Raw genomic sequence first — 15909 nt, 5'->3', positions numbered from 1 at the left:
TCAGCTCACACAGCAAAATGTATTGTTACTTCCTTGTCTATCATCTTTGAATCTGTGACATTTTATAGAAGTGGTAATTGAAAGAAATTGACCAACAAGTGAAAAGTCATAATGCTGAAAGGAGACTGCCTATGATCTTAATTATATTAGTAGATTTGGAATTATAACAACAAAATGAAGATAGGAAGACACCTGAGCCTGGATGGTAGCTGTGACATGAACCACACTGAAAAAGTATGATGACTGTAAAAATATGATAAAAGCATTCTAACATCTTTGTTTAAATATCACCAAGAATAGAACACTGTTTAAGGTTGAATTGAAACAATTTAACTTTTACTTCGGATTGAAGACTGTAATAAAACTGCACAGTCAATTCTGGTAGCACATTGAAAGGCAATTTTACAAGGGGATCATGCATTTTCCTTAGCTGAATTTGAAAGTAATATAACATAAAGCTTATAATTGAAAATATCCAGATACCACGGCAGAAAGTAAAAATAACATATGTGTAACATAGAAAAACTTTTATTTCACTATAGAAAAAACGTTTTAGCATTTGTGTAGATCATAGGGTTAGAGAAGAAATACATGACTGTGGTATTGTTGATACTCAATAGAGTGTTACTACTCAGTGGATTTTAGATACTCAGTTAAGAGAAGCACAGGGAAGATGAACTTCACAACATAAATAATACATTTATGGTTTAAAAAAGTCCCCAGAGTAGGTGACTATCAAAACTTCTCATTATGGGAGCTCTTGCAGATAGCTTACAGCATTGAAAATGCTAAGGAGAAATTTAGAAGCCATGTGAAACTTAGGAAGGACAGTAACAATTCAAAGCATAGAAAAAAGATGTTTATTTTGTATATGAGAAAGCAGTAAATGGTACAGTAACAATTATTAATTAAAAATTTCAAGAGAAATAATTTTTAATGCTTCTATGTATTTTCAGTGAGGCAGAATATTCAGTAAATGTTTTATTTTTTAAAAATTTCCTTATACATTTTATAACTAAAATGTTTCTTTTCCCCCCTCCTGTGATACTGGAGATTGAACTCAGGGTCTTGTACTTGTTAGGCAAATATTTTGCCACTTGAATCAGACCTCTAATCCTTTTGCTGTTAGTTTCTTTTTCTGATAAGGTTTTGTGCTTTTTGCAGGGCTAATAAGGTCTGATAAGGTCTTTTTTGGTCTATAATCCTTTTATCCCATTCTCTGAGTATTGGAATTACAGGTGTGTACCACAGACCTGTTTAAATAGGGTTCTTGTTAACCTTTTTACAGACATGCCGTGAAAAATGATCTGTTTGTCTCCCAAGTCTTTGAGATTATAGACTTGAACCACCATTCCTGGTTAAGCTGACCAAAAATTTTAGAGGTTACAGAACAATCATAATGTATTTGGTTGATTATATAACTATTGTCCATAGTTTCAAATTCTATGGTTATTTTTAGGGTTCTACAGTACAGTTTGTAATGAGAAGTGCTTGTGTATGATTGTATGTATTTTTCCCTATTTGATATCTTTAGTATGGGAGGAAAAAAAAACCTCAGAAAGCCCCATGACTTTTTTTTTTGGTGGGTCACAAGGTCTGCACTCTGGGCCTGGGTCCTGTCCCTGAGCTCTTCATTTCAAGGCTACTGTCCTACCCCCTGAGCCTGGGTGTTGTCCATGAACTCTTTGCTCAAGGATGCCACCCTACTCCTTAAACTACAGCCCTACTTCCCCATTTTTCTAGAGAAAAATTTTAATTTTGGAAATTAAAGTCTCATTCTTTAGTACCTGGGCTGGCTTTGAACAGTGATCCTCCGATCTCAGCCTCCTGAGTAGCTAGGATTTATAGGAGTGAGCTACTGTGCCGGCCCTTTCTTTTTTAAGTGGGAAAAAGATGTATATTTATAATAAGCCAGCTGAATGAGGTTTAGATGATTCTGATTTTGTTGGCAACACCTAAAGCATTGTAATCAGGACCCAGTTGAATATATGCCTTCTTCTCCTCATCAGGCCTGATCAGGGTATTGACATTAGCCACATCAGTGTCATAGAGCTTCTTCACAGCTTTTTTGATCTGATGCTTGTTGGCCTTAGCATCCACAATGAACACAAGTATGTTGCTGTCTTCTGTCTTCTTCATGGCTGACTTAGTGGTCAGAGGGAACTTGATGATAGCATAGAGGTCAAGCTTGTTTCTCCTCAGAGTACTCTCATAAGGATATATGGGCTGTCTCTAGAGCTGAAGCATCTTGAACTGAAGGAAGATGGATGCAGTGCGTATCTTCTTTTTTTTTTTGTGGACACCTTTCAGCACTGCCTTCTTGGCCTTCAGGCCTTTTCCTTGGCTTCGGCTTTAGAAGGGGCAGGAACTCCCTTCTTCACTTTTGGCATCGTGTTGAAAAGCTTCGTTGATGCTTTCTGTAGCCTTCATGATAGTATAAAGAATTCATGATGGGGCTGGGAGTTTAGCCTAGTGGTAGAGTGCTTGCCTAGCATGCACAGAGACCCAGATTCGATTCCTCAGTACCATATACATAGAAAAAAGCCAGAAATGGTGCTGTGGCTCAAGTGGTAGAGCTCTAGCCTTGAGAAAGCCCAAGAACAGTGCTCAGGCCTTGAGTTCAAGCTCCAGGACTGGCAAAAAAAAAAAAAAGAATTCATGATGCTTTCATAGACTAAGGTAAAACAAATTATGTTAATATTATTCATTGCAGGGCATTAATATATCTAATTACCTTACCTTTTTCTTACAATTGTTCTAATATTGTTACAGCAATCTTAGATCCTGAATTTTTGGTGTTCATTATGAATACTTTGTTGGTGTTAGGATTGCATAAAGCACTATTTTGAATAAGAACTCATTAAAGATTATGGAGGATAGAACTTTAGAAAAAGTTTGCTTTAGAAAACTTTAGAAAAAGTTTAGAAAAAGTAGTAATATGTTATAATTGGTAACTGCATTTCAGTTTACAGTATACTTTTACATGTGTTTTTCATTTCAACTTTGCATTAGTGTAATGAACATGCATGCAAGTAGTATTTGTATTTCAAAAATGTTATATTTTGTAAGTTGTGCTTTGACTCAGTTCATAGAGGGAATTTATAGTATTTTCCACTGTTTGCCTAGGGAGGAGGTAGGGTAGACTTAAAAGATCATATAGTTTTAAAAAATTTATTTTAGGGCCGGGAGTTTGGCCTAGTGGTAGAGTGCTTGCCTAGCATGCATGAAGACCCGGGTTTGATTCCTCGGTACCACATACATAGAAAAAAGCCGGAAGTGGTGCTGAAGCTCAAGTGGTAGAGTGCTAGCCTTGAGAAAGTCCAAGGACAGTGCTCAGGCCCTGAGCCCAAGCCCAGGACTGGCAATATATATATATATATATATATATATATATATATATATTATCGTCAGGATGATATATAGAGGGGTTATAGTTACATTCGTAATGTAATGAGTACATTACTTTTGAACATTGTTATCCCTCCTTTGTTTTTCTCCCACTTTCCCTCCCCCCACTCCCTTCCCATTTGTAAAATTCATTTCCAATGTGTTGTCTTGTGAATATCACTGTTACATTGGTTCATCCTTTGTGTCATCATCTTGTTTTTAGATCTTACAGTTTTGTAGTCATAGACATGGACTTAAATCCCAGTTCCCTATTTTAATATCCTGTGTTTTGGGGCAAATCACTTACTCTTAAAACCCGTTTCATTATTTGTTTTATGAGAGTTGTATAATTATATAGTAGTATCTGACTTAAACTATTTAATTATCAATATGAAAATATTCTTAGAAGGCTTGATTTCAATTTAGGATCAGGTCATCTATTGTATCATAATGTTGAATGCCTTTCTTTTCTACTCTGTTAACATTCTGTATTTAAAGATAATCATAGAACTTACTGTATTTTACTGCAGTTACCTGCTTACTTATTTTCCTTCCCTATTGGACTGTGAATTCCTTGAGATAGGAGTTTGCTTTTCGATTTTAGTCCAGGTGTTCTTAAGAGTACTCCAGGAAAAGACTTCTATATCAAATATTATCAATTGGTGACAAATATTTTCATTTAAGAAAAATCCAAAGTACAAAGAATTCCTCAACCTGGAGTCTTTCATAACCTGAGTTTTAATTATGAGCTAAGATCAGATCTCCATATTTAAAAACTTGTTAATATGGCATGTTAGCATTTTATTACTGAAATAAATACCTGTAATAATCAAAAAAAAAAGAGAGAAAAATCCAAAGCTTTAGGGCTCTTTGTTGGTTCCCACTAGCAGATTCCAGAGTGATTGATGAAGAAATTCAGTTATATCTCAGAATATTGTTTATTAAATAATATTCCAATTAACACCATCAGGTGAGGAATTGACATAATGTTAGCTGAAGCTCTCTCTCCTAACTTCTGCCAAGGAAAAACTTAAGGGGGTTATAGAAAAGTAGACATTCCAAGGTTCAGATGATTAAAAAACATCATGAATGAGGGAACCATGAAGCCTATGCTCCTTTGGGTATGGCATACTTCACTTAATATGTTTTTTTTTTTTCCCCAAGTCTTTCCATTTTCTTACAAATGAGGTGATGTCATTCTTTCTGATGGCAGCGTAGAATTCCATGGTGTATAAGTACTACAACTTCTTGATTCATTCATCTACTTAGGGGCACCCGGGTTGGTTCATATCTTAGCTATGGTAAATAATGTTGCAATGAATGAAGCTTTAGTATGCTCTTATTTCTGGACATTTGAGTAAATGCCAAGGAGTGGGATTGCTGGGTCATAGGGGAGCTCTCTGTTTAGTCTTTTGTGGAATCACCATACTGCTTTCGATAGTGGTTGAACAAGTTTATACTCCCACCAACAGTGTAGTAGTGATCCCTCTTGGCCACATCCCTGCACACATCTGTAGTTATTAGATTTCTTGATAATGTGCATTCCAACTGGAGTGAGGTAGAATCTCAGAGTTGTTTTGATTTGCATTTCTTCCATGGCCAGAGATGTCAAGCATTACTTCATGTGTCTATAGGCCATTCTTATTTCCTTTTCAGAAAAGTCTCTTTTTAACCTACCTTTCAATGGGATGGTTGTTTCTCTGAGGATTTGTTTTTGAGAGATTCAATTTTTTAGGCTGTAGGTATATTTTATTTATTTATTTATTATTGTAATTAATAGAGGGGTTACAGTTATATTTGCCAGATAGAAGGTGAATTACTTCTCATACATTGATATCCCTTCTCATGTTTTTGTCCCCATATCCTCCCCCAACCCCCTTCCCTCAACATGTTTTCCCCCTTCCTTTTCCTATTTCAAATAAACAAACATAAATACAATATGCCAGATAACAAAGTCAGATACTGTAACAATATGAGATTAACCAAAGGGCAACAAAGGAGACAAGAAATAACATAGTACATTAAGAACAAATATCACACAAGATGAAGCTCTTGTTTTGGGGCTGGAAGTTTGGCCTAGTGGTAGAGTGCTTGCCTAGCATGTTCAAAGGCCTGGGTTCAATTCCTCGGGACCACATAAATAGAAAAAAAAGTGGCTCAAGTGGTAGAGTTCTAGCTTTGAGAAAGCCCAAGGACAGTGCTCGGTCCCTGAGCTCAAGGCCCAGGACTGGCAAAAACAAAACAAAACATCAACATATGCAAATCAACATACGCAAATCAATTAATATAATTCAACACATCAACAGGAGCAAGGACAAAAATCACATGATTGTCTCAATAGATGCGGAAAAGGCATTTGACAAGATCCAACACCCCTTTCTGTTAAAAGCTCTGGAGAAACTAGGAATCCATGGAATATTCCTCAATATAATAAAGGCTGTGTATGACAAACCCACAGCTAGTATTATACTTAATGGCGAAAAGCTAAAGCCATTCCCTCTAAAATCAGGACCGAGACAAGGATGCCCATTCTTTCCACTCCTCTTTAACATAGTGTTAGAAGTCCTAGCCAGTGCAATAAGGCAAGAAGCAAGCATAAAGGGGATCCAGGTAGGGAAAGAGGAAGTAAAACTATCTCTCTTTGCAGATGACATGATTCTGTATTTAAAGAATCCTATAGACTCTACTCCCAAGCTCCTTGAGCTGATTCAAAACTTTGGAAGGGTAGCAGGCTATAAAAGTAACCCTCAAAAATCAACTGCCTTCCTCTACGCCAACAGTGAGAGGAACGAGGCAACAATGAGGAAAGCAACTCCTTTCGCAATAGCCTCAAAGAAAATAAAGTACCTAGGAATTAGCTTAACTATGAATGTAAAGGACCTTTTTGGTGAAAACTTTAAAACCCCGAAAAAGGAAATTAAAGCAGAACTAAGGAATTAGAAAAACCTCCCATGCTCCTGGATTGGAAGAATCAACATGGTGAAAATGACAATCTTGCCAAGGGCTATCTACAAATTCAACGCAATATCCATCAAGATCCCAATGTCATTCTTTAAAGAAATAGAAGAGGCAATCCAAAATTTCATATGGAATAATAAAAGACCCCGTATAGCAAAAACACTTCTTAGCAGAAAGAACAGCGCAGGAGGAATTTCAATACCAAACTTTAGACTCTATTACAGAGCTGTAGTTATCAAAACAGCTTGGTACTGGCACAAGAACAGGCCTGAAGACCAATGGACTAGAACTGAGGACCCAGATATTAAACCACAGACCTATGGCCACCTAATCTTTGACAAGGGAGCCAAAAAAATAGAATGGAAGGAAGATAGCCTCTTCAACAAGTTGTGCTGACAGAACTGGTTAAGCACCTGCAGAAAACTAAAGTTGGATCCTTCTTTGTCACCCTGCACTAGAATTAACTTCAAATGGATCAAAGACCTGGAGGTAAAAGCTGACACACTGAAAACTTTACAAGAAGGCATAGGAGATACACTAGGCCTCCTTGGCAGAGGTAGAAACTTTCTTAATAAGGACCAAGAATCACAACAAATCAGAGAAAGGCTGGATAAGTGGGACTGCATTAAACTGCAGAGCTTTTGTATGGCAAAGGACATAGCTAGTAAATAGGAAGCCTACAGAGTGGGAGATCTTCACCAACCATACAGCGGACAAAGGCCTCATATCTAAAATATATCAACAGCTCAAAAAATTGAATCAATCCAAAACTAATCTCCAAAGTAACAACCATCCCATTAAAAAATGGCCAAAGACTTAAAGAGAGTCTTCTCTGAAGTAGAAACAAAAATGGCCTATAGACACATGAAGAAATGCTCAACATCTCTGGTCATAAAAGAAATGCAAATCAAAATAACGCTAAGATTCCACCTCACTCCAGTTAGAATGGCCAGGATCAGGAAAACAAATAATAACAGATGCTGGAGGGGATGTGGCCAGGAGGGATCACTACTACACTGTTGGTGGGAGTGCAAACTCATTCAACCACTATGGAAAGCAGTATGGCAGTGCCTCAAAAGGCTAAACATAGAACTCCCCTATGACCCAGCAATTCCACTACTTGGCATTTACCCAACCATCCAGAATCTAGGGCATACTAAATCTACTAGCACAACAGTGTTCATTGCAGCATTATTCACCATAGCAAAATATGGAACCAACCTAGGTGTCCCTCAGTTGATGAGTGGATAAACAAATTGTGGTATTTGTACACAATGGAATTCTATGCTGCTTTCAGAAAAAACGACATGGCCCCATTTGTTAGGAACTGGAAAGACTTAGAAAAAATCATATTAAGTGAAGTAAGCCAGACTCAAAGGAACTTAGGCTCAATGGTTTCCCTCATTTGTCATAATCAATAGAAACCTTGGGCTCTACTAGCAGAGATCTGCAATAGAGCAAAACCTTGATACATAAGGCCATATAGTATGAAGCTAATTGAAAGGACCTCCAGGATACTGAAACAAAAGCCATATAATGAATGATTGTTGTCCTTAATGTACTATGTTATCTCCCATCTCTTTTGCTGTCCCTTGGTTATATCATATTGTTAGAGTATCTCACTTTGTTAACTGATATATTGGATATATTCGTATTTGGTTATTTGAAATTGGATAGGGAAGGGGGGAAAACCAAGATGGGGGGTGAGGGGGAGGGTAATGGGGACCAAGACATGTGAAAGGTATCAATGTATGTGAATTAATGCACCTTCTATCTGGCAAATATCATGTAACCCTTTTATTAATTACAATAAAAATACATATATATATATCTCATTTCTATATCCTGGAGATCCTTTCATTTAGCCTCATCATGTATGGCCTTATGTATCTAGGTTTTGCGCTATTGTAATCCTTTGGTAGGAGACACCTAGGTGTGTACTAATTATTATCAGTAAGGGAAATCATTGAGCCTATGTTCCTTTGGGTATGGCGTATTTCACTTAATATGATTTTTTCCATGCTTTTCCATTTCCTTACAAATGGGGTGATGTCATTCTTTTATATGGCAGCATAGAATTCCATTGTGTATAAAAACCACATCTTGTTGAGCCAATCATCTACTGAGGGACATCTGGGTTGGTTCCATATCTTTGCTATGGTAAATAGTGCTGCAATGAACATTGTTGTGCTCGTGGCTTTAGTATATCCTTATTTCTGGATGATTGGGTAAATCTAGGCTATAGGTATATTTTAGATATGAGGCCCTTGTCTGTTGTATGGCTAGTGAAGATCTTCTCCCACTCTGTGGGTTTTCTGTTAAATTTGCTGGCTATATCCTTTGCCGTACAGAAGTTCTGCAGTTTAATGCAGTCCCATTTCTCCTGACTTTCTTTGTTGTGTTTCTGGGCCTTAAGAAAGTTTTGACCTGTGCCAATGAGTCCTAGTGTATCTCTTATTCCTTCCTATAAAGTTTTGAGGATATCTGCTTTTACCTGAAGGTCATAGTACCTCAGAAGTTGTGTACATATGATCATACAGGATGATACTAAATGAAATGAACTCTAAGATATAGAAACGAAATTTATTTTTGATTGCTGCTCTTAATGTACTATGTGAAGTTATTTATTTTCTCTTTTTTTCCACTTATGGTTAATCTCATGTAGTTACTGTATTTGATTTTGTTACCTGGTATAATGTGTATACACTTATTTGTTTATTTGAAATAGGGAAGGGAAGGGGGATAACAAAATGATTGAGAGAGGGTAGGGGAGGGAAATGGGGACAAAAACATGAGAAGGGATATCAAGATTGGAGAAGTACTGTACCTATTATCTGATGAATGTTAACTATAACTCCTCTATACATTATCCCTACAATAAAATACAATAAAAAATAAGAAATACTAAAAAAATCATGAAGCACTTAAGCAGTTTTGTCAAGGAATATAGGATTTTCCTCACTAATGTAAGTACATACTGGAACTCTGTCTTTTGATAAGAATCAGTACAAAGGTCACTCATAATCCTGTGCCTTTAGACATAGGATAAAGAAAAAATCTATTCAACCAGGGTTTTCCACTATTACCATTCTACTTGAAACACACTTTCAAATCTCCTGAAGCTAGAAGGATTCCCACAGCTCCTAGCAGTGGATTACATTGATAAGGAAAGGTACTTAACCATTTACTCAGACGTGTTTCAGAAATAGTATGGAACTTTAATAAATCTTCTAGAAGAGCCAAAAGAAATGAGGTTATATTTACCACTATTAGCTTTATTTCCAAAGGAAGCTGAAAAAAGGAATAAAATACTTTTTTAATATACAATACTTTGATATTTATTTATTACAATGAGAGTATAGTAGTTTTATAATGTAAAAAATCTTTTGGTAGAGAAAATTGTTCTTAAAAAAAAAATCTATGAGTAGGGCTAGGAGTTGCCTTGCATGCACGAAGACTGGGGTTCGATTCCTCAGTTCCACATACATAGAAAAAAGCTGGAAAAGGTGGAAGTGGTGCTGAGGCTCAAGTGGTAGAGCTCTAGCCTTGAGAAAGTCCATGGATAGTGCTCAGGCCCTGAGGTCACCAGGACTGGCAAAAAAAAAAATCTATGAGCAGGGCAAGCTGGACCACAATATTGTAAGAAAGTATCAATAAACCTTTCCTCATTTTAATAGTAGAGACCAATTTTCCTATGTGAAAAATTAAATGTTTTATTATTAGCAAGAATTTAAGACAATGGTAGACAGAAGAAATAGAAGTATGGGATCAGTTTTTATTTAATTTGTATAGACTATTATAGGCATTTTTAGAAGAGATCATAGCAGTATGGAATAATCATTAAAATTATCAGTATTAGAATACAGTAATGTTACGTATTAGATTACATTTTTCCATTGACATGAGGATATGTTTTCAAAATATCCTTGTAATTTATCAATTTTTTTACTATATTCATTTTTTGTTGGTGAATTGTTTAACTCTAGACTTTGTTTACCTGTGTTAGTTAACAATAGTCCAGAAAATATAAAAATTATAGATTTAGTTGCATTTTAGAGGTTATGAAAATACTTCACAAGAGCTGAGGTAGTGTTGGTAGGATTCCTGAAGCTTCTTTAGCATTAGGAGGCACACAGTATGTAGTTAAGAGTATATTAATGGTATTTTCAGTAATATCTTTATTTATTTGCCAGTCCTGGGCTTGAACTCAGGGCCTGGGCATTGTTCCTGGATTTTTCTCAAGGCTACCACTCGAGCCACAGAAACACTTCTAGCTTTTTTCTGTGTGTTTAGTACTGAGGAATAAAACCTGGGGCTTCATGCGTGCTAGTCAAGCACTCTGTTACTAGATCACACTCTTGGCCTCAGTATCTTTACTAATACAAAATCACATTTAATAATGAAGTCTGTCTAACTTAAAAAAAAAAGAGGAATACAACACTAAATGTGCCTTAGTGAATGTGACTGTCGATGGCAAGAGGATGCTTTGTCTTCTGTTAATCCTGTTGGATGCAATAAAAGTACAGTGCCTTGTTTTCTTTAAAATTTTTCTTTTTGTTTAACTGGCTTAAGCAATCTTGACCATAGCAGTTTCAGGGCAACTAAAATCTCTTTTTCCTCTAGCAACTAATTTATATCTCACTACTGCATTTCTTTTAGTCAAGTTTATATCCATTTTTAGGGTAGTTTCTGGTCCTTGTAGTTCTTTATATGCAAAATAAAGGTCTGAGATTTTTTTTTATACTTCCATGATTTTTATTCAGTTTTATTATGTATCTTGAGAAATTTTGATTTCTGGTGTTCCTTGCACAATTTTAAATACAAAACTTAGATTGTATAGTTAAACAAGAGTTTTTTTTTTAGATTGTATAATTATTATAAACAAAGCGTCTTTTTTTGTATTCTTGATATCTTATTCTTCTTTTTTCCTCTCATTATTTTCAGATGTTTTGGAATGTTATTAAGTCCAGGTCGAAATGTGAAGAACAGTGACATGCATTTACTGGATATGGTAATGACAACCTTAAGCACTTTAACCAAATACAGATGTGTTATATTTTTTAAGTATTTTCTATTTTATAAGTTTATCTTGTTGTCAGAATTACTTGTTGTAGGTATGTGATTATAATTTATTCTCTTTAAAATACCAAATAGACAATTAAATATCTTCGAAGTGAATGCAATATCTTTCTTTGATTAAATGTATTGATATATACACACACACATATATATACATACATGCATATATATATGTATGTATATATATTTTTTGTCAGTTGTGGGGCTTGAACTCTCAGCCTGAGCACTGTCCCTGAGCTCATCGGCTCAAGGTTAGTGCTCTACCACTTGAGCCACAGCACCACTTCCAAATGTACTGATTTTTAAATGCAGTTATTTTGAATCCTGTGATTTCTTTTTAAATTTAATTTTATTGTCAAGGTGATGTACAGAGGGGCTACAATTACATACATAAGGAAATGAGTACATTTCTTTTCCAACATTGTTTTTCTCCTACTTTCTCTACCCCCAGTCCCTTCCCTGCTATCCTGCACTAGGTGTAAAGTTCATTTCCAATGTATTGCCTTGTAAGTATCACTGTTGCATTGGTTCACTTTTTCTCCTTTGTCTCACCATTTTGTTGTTCTTCTTCCCTTCTCTAATTCTGATAAAAGTGTATAAACGTTTCTTTAAAAAATCTTGCTCTTAGTGAAGCCTATTTACTATATATTTTTAAGGAATGCCAGTAAAGATGAACACATCTTCAAGGATTGGTATTTGGTGTAAAAATAGCAGAAACTTGAGTTAAAAAAAATTTTTTTAATGTTGATCTTGGGGTTTGAACTCAGACTGTGGGCCTGGTCCTTGAATTTCTTTGCTCAAGCCTAACAGTCTAACACTTGGGCCACAGCTCTACTTCTGGATTTTTGGTGGTTAATTAGAGATATTTAACAACAATAGATACTTCATGTTTTTTCTTTTTCTTTTTTTCTTTTGTCGGTCGTGGGTCTTGGACTCTAGGCCTGGGCGCTGTCCCTTAAGCTCTCCAGCTTAAGGCTACCACCCTTACCCCTTGAGCCATAGCGCCACTCACTTCTGGTTTTCTAGTGATTAATTGGAGATAAGAATCTCACAGTCTTTAGTTCCCAGGCTGGCTTTGAACCTCCATCCTCAGATCTCAGCCTCCTGGGTAGATGTTTTGTTCTTTTTAACAATGTTTTATAAATGTTACCCCTGTGTCAAGTTTTTTTTTAAATTAGTATTATCAGCAGTAATTTTTTATTCTTTTTTTCATATATTTTTTATTGTAATTAATAGAAGGGTTACATGATATTTGCCAGATAGATGGTGCATTAATTCCCATACATTGATACCCTTTCACATGTCTTGATCCCCATTTCCCTCCCCCCCACTCCCACCCGTCATCTTGTTACCTGATATATCGGATATATTTGTATTTGGTTATTTGAAATTGGATAGGGAACGGAGAAAAGGCACTGATTTTTTTAATAAGCTTTATTGGGATGCTGTACATAGGTTTTTAGGTGCCTGTTTGTGTGCTGAACATTGGGTGAGTTGTTGGGGTTTGCACATAAGTAAGACAGTCTTACCATCTTTGGGATTAACCACAGTAATGAGTTAAAGTCCTCTTTCTGTGTACAATGAGCCATGGAAATGTAGACAAAACTGCCTTTGATGGGTCAGATGAAGGCAACCAATTATATTGACTATAAAAAAGTAAATACTTTAAAAAAATCTATTTTTTTTGTCCTCTCCCTACAACATACTAGACATGTATGTGATTTTACATAAGGTTAAACCTAGCATTTTGGAGTTTTGACAATTTCAAATATAAAGAAGTATTGGGAAGCACTGAAGCATAAACACTTTGAATGGGATTAGGGCCTAATTATGGTCTTTCATCGGAGTTTAAAAAATAGAGTTGTATGACTGGCAGAGATTTATCCACAAAACTGAAATTTGGATAATAAAGAACTGCTGTGAACTTCTTATGCTCCTTTGTCAGTGTCTAGCTGACAGAGCAATCTTCCCATGTAATATCATTAAAATGCAAGGCCTTGCCACTCTTCATGTTCCTGAAGAGAAGTGGGCTTACCTGAAAAACAAATGTCTATATTTGTGATTTTTCAACAGATGTGATTTGTTAAAATCAAGTGTCATTAATCTTCATGATACTTTAATATGTGATTATTGACCCTTGCTTAAATTATATCTAATAAAAAGGAACTCATTACCTTATATTGGAGCTTGAAGACCATTTATGATTATTACACAGTTATTTCTTTGTAGTCAGCTACAGTTCTTGTAATTTTCTCTAATTGTCTTAGTTATTTCATCTAGAGAAATTAATAAGTCCTGGGGCTTGAACTCAGGGCCTGAGTGCTGTCCTTGGACTTTCTCAAGGCTAGAGCCATATCACCATTTCCAGCTTTTTTCTATGTATGTGGTACTGAGGAATCGAACCCGGGTCTTTGTGCATGCTAGGCAAGCACTCTACCACTAGGCAAAACTTCCACCCCAAGAAAAAAAAATTTTTTTTTTTTTTGGTGGGTCATGGGGCTTGAACTTGGCCTAAGGCACTGTCCCTGAGCTCTTCAGCTCAGGGCTACCACCCTACCTCCTGGGCCTGGGCATTGTCCCTGAGCTCTTCCACTCAAGGCTACCACCTACCTTTGAGCCCAGCCCCACTTTCCCTTTTCTAGAGGTTAACTGAAGATAAGAGTCTCAGGTCCTTTTGTGTCCGTGCTGGCTTTGAACCTTGATCTTCAGCTCTCAGCCTCCTGAGTAGCTAGGAAGGATTACAGGTGTGAGCTACCGCACGTGGCTTAGGCCCAAGAAACTAATACAGAACAGAAGTTCCTTTGACACAGGCAGCTGTTCATGGAAAACTGACACAGATTTTCTGCTACTTTATTTGTATTGACTTGGAAAATACATGTATAAACAAAATTTGTGATACCTTTATTTTGCACTTTTTTTTCCCAGTGCTGCAGATCAAATCTAAGACCTTGTGTGTGGGCTTAACAAGTATTCTACCACTAACTCCAGTCTTGATTTTCTTTTGTTTTTGTTTGTCTTCCTGCCTGCCTGCCTGCCTGCTTGACTCCCCTCCCTCCCTCCCTCCCTCCCTCCCTCCCTCCCTCCCTCCCTCCCTCCCTTTCTTTTTTTTTCTTCTTCTTTTTTTTATTGTAATTAATAAAAGGGTTACATGATAATTGCCAGAGAGAGGATACATTAATTCACATACATTGATACCCTTTCACATGTCTTGGTCCCCATTACCCTCTCCCACACTCCCCTCCTCCCCCCCCCACTTGGTTTTCCCCCTTCCCTATCCAATTTCAAATAACCCAATACAAATAAATCCAATATATCAGATAACAAATATATCAGATAACTGTAACAATATGAGATATCCAAGCCTCCTTTTCTTTTCTTTCCTTTAAATCAAGGTCTTGTCCTTGCTAAGCAGGGATTTTACCACTTGAGAGATGTCCTCAACCCTTTTTCTTTTTGCTATTTTTCAAATAGAGTCTTGCTTTTGGCTTGCACTGGCCTGGTCTGATCATCTTTTTTAAATTTTTTATTGGTTTACAGTTACATTAACCAGATAGTAGGTGCGTTACTTCTCACACATTGATTTCCCTTCTCATGGTTTTTTCCCCATTTCCCTACCCCCACCCCATCCCAATCATCTTGTTTTCCCCCCTTCTCTTTCCTATTTCAAATAATCAAACATATATACAACATACACAGGTAACACAGTCAGGTATAGTAACAATATTAGATTAACCAAAGGGCAACAAAAGAGAAGAGAAATAACATAGTACATTAAGAACAACAACTTTTTTTCATGTAGCTGGATTATAGGCTTGCACCATTTTTTCTAGTAGAAATAGGAATTTTTGTTTTTGTTTTTTTTTTTTTCCCAGTCCTGGGGCTTGAACTCAGGGCCTGAGCACTGTCCGTGTGCGTTTTTTTTTCTCAAGACTAAGGCTCTGTCACTTGAACCACAGCACCACTTCCTGCTTTTCTATGTATTGTGTGGTGCCAAGGAATCAAACCAGTCTTTTTGCATGCTAGGCAAGCACTCTATCACTAGGCCAAACCACTGGCCTGGAAATAGAATTTTAACACATAGCTATTGATAACCTAGGAATCTCTGATGGAAAGATACCAAAAAAAGCAAAAAAACTCAGTAGATCTTGGTTTCTTTGTCCCGGAAAATAATTTAAAATTTAAATACTAGAGATGCTAGACAGTTCATAGATCAGATCATTTATTGATGATATACTAGAAACTGAATTCATAGTAACTATATAGATTTTAAATTGTAATTTAGTATATTCACTATGTATATTCATATGTGTAAAAGCTTAAGCAAAAGTTTTGTCAAACAATATTTAATACTTACACATATGATAACATTTTTTCTTCTTGTACAGTCACTATTCTTTTTTCTTTGATACCCTTTTTTGCTTCTCATATTCCATTCATCCTTTAGAAGTGTCTAGGCAGACACTTGTTTATTGTCTTCATTATTTA

The 15909-nt window shown here is 36.2% G+C and overlaps 1 protein-coding gene across 2 annotated transcripts in view; it reads left to right on the top strand.

The window, feature by feature from the left end:
• The window catches only part of Rabgap1l (RAB GTPase activating protein 1 like), a 452094-nt gene that overhangs the window by 51118 nt on the left and 385067 nt on the right, over positions 1-15909 (top strand). For both annotated transcript variants that reach the window (XM_090340389.1, XM_090340388.1), the window contains one exon: positions 11290-11356. In XM_090340389.1, the coding sequence (XP_090196515.1) occupies positions 11290-11356 (67 nt within the window). The remainder of the gene's footprint in view (positions 1-11289; positions 11357-15909) is intronic.

This window comes from Megascapheus bottae, chromosome 10 (assembly GCF_031878675.1).
Source record: "Megascapheus bottae isolate mThoBot1 chromosome 10, mThoBot2.hap1, whole genome shotgun sequence".
In the NCBI taxonomy this organism is placed as follows: Eukaryota; Metazoa; Chordata; class Mammalia; order Rodentia; family Geomyidae; genus Megascapheus; species Megascapheus bottae.
This window is presented reverse-complemented; position numbering and strand designations above follow the sequence as displayed.